Source organism: Cariama cristata, unplaced genomic scaffold, assembly GCF_000690535.1.
Source record: "Cariama cristata isolate BGI_N322 unplaced genomic scaffold, ASM69053v1 Scaffold15958, whole genome shotgun sequence".
In the NCBI taxonomy this organism is placed as follows: domain Eukaryota; kingdom Metazoa; phylum Chordata; class Aves; order Cariamiformes; family Cariamidae; genus Cariama; species Cariama cristata.
In genome coordinates, this window is record NW_009631782.1 from 8,486 (window position 1) to 15,543 (window position 7,058).

The 7,058-nt window shown below is 36.0% G+C and overlaps 1 protein-coding gene across 1 annotated transcript; it reads right to left on the bottom strand.

The window, feature by feature from the left end:
• Window positions 1–3,732: 3,732 nt before the first annotated feature.
• LOC104157211 (corepressor interacting with RBPJ 1-like) lies at window positions 3,733–7,008 on the bottom strand (the record flags this gene model as incomplete). The annotated part of the gene is made up of 7 exons (XM_009706118.1): window positions 6,883–7,008; window positions 6,223–6,317; window positions 5,611–5,684; window positions 4,607–4,620; window positions 4,458–4,513; window positions 4,058–4,106; window positions 3,733–3,850 (listed from the first exon to the last, which is right to left on the bottom strand). Coding segments are annotated over exons 1-7 (532 nt in total), but the record flags the coding sequence as incomplete, so codon positions are not given.
• Between the last annotated feature and the right edge of the window lie 50 nt (window positions 7,009–7,058).

Consider the following 7,058-nt stretch of genomic DNA (forward strand, 5'->3'; position numbering starts at 1 on the left):
CTTCTCTAAAGCAAAAGAACAACAAGGTTCAGAAGAACAAGGCCTGTTAAAAGGTTCCTACAGGGAAGCCGGACCATTTCTTAAAAGCTACTTCTGCAGAGATTAGTGACACCAATGTCCTTAGAATATCGGATTCAGAACCATGAGGCCAAGGGTTCCCAAGCACTGATAGCGTAGAGATTCATTACCAGCCACGATGCTTTGCAGTACATGGACTAGTGTCTTCCAACACTCTGCTAAATGCACACTGTGCTCTAGCAAGGGAGGGTACTTTCAAAGTTTGAAGAATCCTAACCTAAATTTAGGTAGTGTAACTACCATGCATTGCCTAGAAAAATTATTCAGTTCAGTTTGCAAGAAAAGGATGCGAGATCATCTTTTATTAGGATAAAAGACTATAAATCAGAGGGAAAAAAGTGCTACCAAGTAAATCACTTCAAAGTAATAGAGCTCTTTTCAAAGACTTTACAAAAAATTCAAAATATTTGCTTTTTTTTAAAAAAAGTTTCAATTATTTATAGCCTAAATTTGGTCCTTCTAATACAATTAATTTCCTAAACTAACTGAAGTCCTGGTATATTGACTAGTGTACTACAATTTTATTCTGATTTCACCTTTATTCCTTATTATATCTGCATTTCTCAGATGTATCCTTTCATTTATGAAACAGTATTCATATTTCAATTTTCTGACACACAAGCTAGGAACAAGCTTTCAAAGATAACTTCCTACATATGGAATTACATCCTGACCTGTAAAAGTATTATTTGCTCTAATAATTTAACCCAACATTTTTCAACTCTTTCACGAGAGCTGGTTGCAAACATATTTTTACACATTTAGCTATTAAAAACCCCAGTCAAATAAACTAAATACACATTCCAGACTTGCTGTATACTATAAGCAATCACTCCCTATTCTTGAAATCCCTATTCATTGTTCTCTTCAGAGGAGCATTATTTTCTTCTACATTCTAGAAACAAACAGCTTTCAAAAATTGTTCTCTGGAGTTCAGACCTTAGAAGCCAAGTGGTTTTGTACTTTTTTTTTTCTTTTGGTGCTGACAATCACAATAAAAGAAAACTCTGGACTATTTACATGTTTTTTACCAGTTTTCTAAGCATAAGGAGACACTTATTTGTGACACATGGCAGGAAGTGTGTGTGTGGGAAGAAATTAAAGTGCTTTTGTTTTTTTAAAACACAGAAAGGTTTCATAAAAAGATGGTATCGTAAAAAGCCTCTGTCCCTTACAAAGCAGTATTTTCTGCAATTTTAGCCATTCTAAAAAAGAACAGTGTGGCAATGGACATTTTTGCAGTACTATAAAATAATCAGAAAATAATTAGGAATTTAGTCCAGAGACATAAAAGCACCTTAGAAGTGCATGCAATTACTGGTAAAGAGAAGCAGGAAGAAGTTCAGCTTGAGGAGATGTGTTCTACAGAGGAACAGAAGGTTCTGAGAGGTGGATACCAACTGAGCGTTTGGGCTGGTAATAAAGCATTAAGTAGAAGTAATGAGAGGAAACAAAGAGCGATAAAGAGAAACAGTCAAGACAAGATTATATTGTTGGGGGGTGTTGACCAGAATATGACAGAATTTGTGTTTTTAATATTGCCGTGTCTTATCAGAAGTGTAAAACACTGTTTTACCCTTAGTGTAGGTTAGTTTTACAGAGCTAACTGCAGATCTGCAGCACTGTAACAGCTGGGTAGAACTCTCAGTAAGGTGAAGATAATTACTTACTCCCATCCCAGACAACAAAGGACTGGTGTCAGGGTTCAGTTAAAAAAAAAAAAAGTTTTTTTCAAATGTGTGACGTAAGCTTTAACACACCACATAGATGAATTATGAGTCTTAAGAGAATCAGTGAATTCAATAACTTGTGCTCTCACTTAACTGTAGGGCTTCATTTACATACATGGAATTTCCAGAAGTTGTCAAAGGAGTGTAATTTAGCTTGCTATTATATCAGATGAAGTTTTAGAAAAGTTGATGAAAGGATTGTATTCCTGAGGTTAGAAAAAGCAGACAACCTTTTATCTGATGATCTAATTAATGATATTAGCACTTCCTATAAGCCTTGTATCTGCTATTAAATCAAGAACTTAAAATTGTTTTAAATTTTACCTACAGTGTTTTTACAAAGTTTCCCTGAAAGAAAGAAAGAGAAAGTAGCAGTATCATTACAGCTGACTATTCAAATCCAAGAACAGTGTCTTGCAAATTATATATACAAACCCTGATCTGTCGCCCACCCCTACTCCCTGAAATCCTCCCTCAGCCTATAAGAAGTCTATGCTCAGCAGAGCACACTGTCTTCTAAGTTCCAGAATCAAAAATGAGAGGGCACTGATGCAGTCTAAGAACATCCGAGTAGTTTTACAGCACTTTCCTTTGTACAAAATTCATCATCTGTGCTAAATCTCTCTCTTTAGGCTTAGAAAGACAGTTTGGAAAGCTACCTGGAAAACACCTCTCTGACTAGGAACACCCACAACAGTCAAATGTTGCCTACATCTAGATAGTTCAGTCAGGTTTGAAACAAGCAGTTAGTCTTATACTGACACTGCAAAGTGTCCGTATTATGCTGTTATGAATAAGGAGTTTCTTTTCAAGTTTGTGCAAGCATGTACAAATACCTTCTGCTTTTCCAGTCAAACACTCCTAAAATTTACCTGCGTCATTTAAACTGCAGGGGAGGAGAGAGGGGAAAAACATGAGTTCTGCAGCACAAAAGCATATCTGACATGTAAGAGCTTCACAATGTAATTCTACCACCGCCAAACACTTCAAGCACAATTTCTTTAAGGTAAGAATGAGGCAAGACAATGATTTAATCTTATAACCAACGGAATAGAAAGCCTGAGAGTGTCAACTGCAGGATGCCTAATACAATGGTATAATCATCAGACAGTGCCCAACAGCAGAGGAGTTTAAGAGGCACTACTTCCTTTAACTTAGGTCTTCCAGGCCTCACCTCAAAGAAATGACATATCTAGGTGAACTAATTCTGAAAAGCAAGATTGTTGGTAGGATAAATATGTAATAAAACTAAGAGGTACTACATCAAATAGGTAACCTGAGGAAAAACAGAAGAAAACCAGATGTTATCAAGCAAGGCTGAAGACTCACCCACGTTACCAGGTGTTTCTTTAACATGCCACAATTTTAAGAATCATAAAAGTGTTACAAACTTGTAGTTCAGGAAGCAACAAGAAGCCAGCTGAAAGGAAACATTTGGAACTCCAGGTTTCAATTGCTTGTCCACTTACAGAAGTACAATTACATATAGGAAAAACCCAAACCTCTCATTTTTTCCAAGTGATTAACAAAGATATATTGATATATTCCAGCTTTTCCAAGGAGTCTGTCTGCACCTGAACTGGGACAGTCTTTGACAGTCTATTACATTAATTCATTTTAGTGACACAAATGTTGTCATTCTGATATAAACGAGCTCATTGCAGCTTTCTAATTTTTGCCACAGACAGAATCAGTGACAGTCATTATGGAATCTTTTTCAAATGTGTTACTAATTAGAAAATTAGGTCCTTGTAATTTGAAATAATTAACTTGAAATTGTGGATCCTACATTTGAAATAAAGAAGTGTTTTCCCCATTACATCAGCTCTTTGAAATATGATAAACTTAAAACCTTCTAAAATTAAATGTGATTAGTTTCCCCAAAATTTCCACCCAGCACCTTTAAAAGACATTCACTGCCTACCTGAACCATCACTGGAGACTGAACTCGCGTTAATTCCAGAAAGGCCAAATAAGGGACATTCTCGATCAGTGTTTACATGACCCCACTTGTGGCATTTAATACATCTCACATTCCGCACCTAAAAGGAAAAAAAAATTTAATATAATTTAGTTAAAAATATAGCTTAAGATTTACAGAAATGTCTATGTTATTAGGCATAAGAGAAGATTTTAAACTCACTGAGAAACAGATGATAAAATTAAGAGAGTCCATGTGAATGTTCTGCAGCTAGATAATATTTGAAATATACCCAAGACATCCACAGAGTGAAATTTATGTAACTTGCCTGGATACCAAATGGCTGATCTCTGATATTCATATCATCCTTAGCATATCTGTTACACAAACACAAAAGAAAACAAATACTCAATTCACTATTTTTTAAAAAACCATAGTATACAAAACTAACTTTTTTTGTTAAGTGTGTATCCATTTCAGAGACATACTTCTAGTAAACATTTTTAATGTTTTTTCAAATATGGATGTAAAATTAAAACAAAAACTAAGAGAATCAAGGAAATAGTTCCAGGTTTATAGGTTTTATTAATTAACTGCCAGGACATGACAGGATTACACAAGTGACCTGCTCAAAAATAAAACAGGAAAAAAAATAAAACAGGGAAAAAAAGAAAAGGTAAGTAAGAAGAAAAAAAAAAGTTTATTCGGATAAAATCCAGACATCTTACTTTTCTCGAGGGGCCACTTTTTGCCATTCAAATTTGTATTCAGTCTCTCCTTCTTGCTATAAAACAGAAAACATGGTCAGCTTTAATTTTTTTTTAGTACGTTTTAAGTAAGTAGGAAGAAAGCATAAAGAATGATGTAATGGAAATACCTCTTTAGTTTCCTCTTTGAATTTTCAGATATCATGGAAAGAAAAGAAATTATATATTAATTATACATGTAAAATGCAGCTGGTGTCTAAGCTAGAGAGAAAACATTTGTGGTTTATAATAACACAATAATGCAAATACTCAGAAAGTAACTTTATTTAAATAGAGCGTACTTATAAATAATCAGCCTCTAGTATATGGTTACAAATCCTGTAAAACTTGAATCATCTTTTAAAACTGCATTTCCAAGGGTTTTCGTACAAACAGGAAAGCTGGATTTTAAAGGGAATATGCTTTATTTTAAAGGGAATACGCTTTCTTAGTTCTGCACTTACATTCAGATTTCGCTAAAATTAAGTGACTGATACGAGTATCCATCAGGTACTTAGTAACTTCCGCTTATGAATCTACTAAATACAGTCATAGTCAGACCCACCAGAGTCAGGTCAGCCAGCATGTTCGACTACAGAATCTCAGTATTTGTTACTTATAAAACTTCCACTATCTAAGTTCTTGCTTTGGTATTTCCTATGCGTGACATGCATTAAGCTGAATTATGGACAGAAGTTTTAAGTAAAAGTGACCCTGCTATTTCTAAAAAAGAGAGTAGGCCAAAATACAGGTTTGTGTTGTCCGAGTCATTGCCTTGGTAAGGTCTAGTCCTCCTCATCCAATGGCTTTACAATCGGCTAAAGAGACACCTTTGGTCAAGGACAGAATTTCTGCTGTTGCCAGGAAAGATATTTTATCTGGTCTTTTCCCTTCATGTTGAACTGTTGCTTAAAAAACCCAACCATTCTCAGTTTGAAAGAAATTAAAGTATTGTGAGACCAAAATTATTACATACTATATATGTCTGCATATTACCACAGGAAGAACTAAAAATCATGCCTTCTAACATTACCTCACTATAAACACATTATCTTAAAATGAAAGACATGCTTATTTCTTCAGAAGGTTTCTAGCTTTGCAGTACCATCTGCTCACGATCAGGAAATTGCAGTACCTTTCTTTGCTCCAGGTGGGGCCTCATACATGAAATTAAGACCATTCTTAACACGCTCATCACCCATAAGCAATCTAAATAAAAGGACAGAGTTCAGGGTGTTACAGACAAAACAGTCACATTGGTATTACTTATTTAAAAAAAAATGCAGCAGGAAATTATTATAATAACTGGTAATTTTTCATTTGTCAATTTGAGTAACAAAAGTTGAATATCAAAAAGCTTGAGAGACAAGTCAATACTTATGTGTGATCCACTGTGTACCAAAAAATCACACGTTTCAAACACAATGGAAGCGTGACTCTGTGTCCGTAGAATTACGAAAGATGGATTTCTGTGTGATCCAAATATATTGTTATACAAGGTTACCTGCTGTTCTGTGCCATGAAACATATTTTGAAATGAATTAGAAGACACACATAAGCCCCTTCAAAGAAATTCTTGTGACATCTGCTTAATCAGACATCAATTCATGAGCCACTGTCCTCTGCTACTACTACAGTCAATTACAGTCAATGGGAGACAGTATTTCAAATAACTCACAGTGATATGTCCTTCACTGCCCTAAAAACAAGAGACAATAGAAGTGTGTGATCTTATGCCAGTTCTCACCTATTATCATAGGACTCCTGTTCTTTCAGATACTGTTGCATTAATTCTTCTTGTTTCTTCTTATCATATGATATTTTCTGTTCTGCCATCCATACCTACTTAAAACAAGTAAGTTTCTTCTTTAAACAAATACAAAAACTCCCTCAAAATGTATTCATTATAAATACCTAACTGGCTTAATCTACTGAAAATACTTAACAAGGGAAAAATTCCCATGCCAGTCACATAAGATATCTTATTTTCATCCAGCATTTCAACAAATGAACTTCACACAAGCAGTAATTTTGATGCTACAAGTCCAACAACATTTAAGAACTGAAAAGACATGAGAAAGTTTAGCCATTCAAGGGGAAAAAGCAGGCTCAGAAGACACGCTGAGCGTGCCACTATCTTCCCTGTAGCGACACTTCCTGACCTGAGTCTCATCAGACCCCAAATCTCGGGTTCTCTTGGGAACTCATGGAATGGTACAGTTCTGGGGAAGAGAGATCTGGAACCAGGTCCAGGCAGGTGTGAAATATTAGGAAAACATGGGCACATCTTGACAGGTGGGAGTTTTCCTGGACCGTGTATAGTGCCTACTTATCCAGAGAACCAGATGTTGAAAAGCTGGAGCTAAGAAAAGGCGACAGTTTTATACACACCTGCGAGCAAGTAAACCTGAAGCTTCATGGATTTCTTAACTTTTTTTCCTGCCTTTTCCTTCCCCCTTGCTCCAACGCCGGTTCCACCACAGGAAGGCCGACATGCCCTGATCACGCCGTTACGGTGCCAGGAGCCCGTCATCCCCCCGGTCCCGTCCCACCCTCCCGGGCTGCCCCGGTGCGCGGCTGACA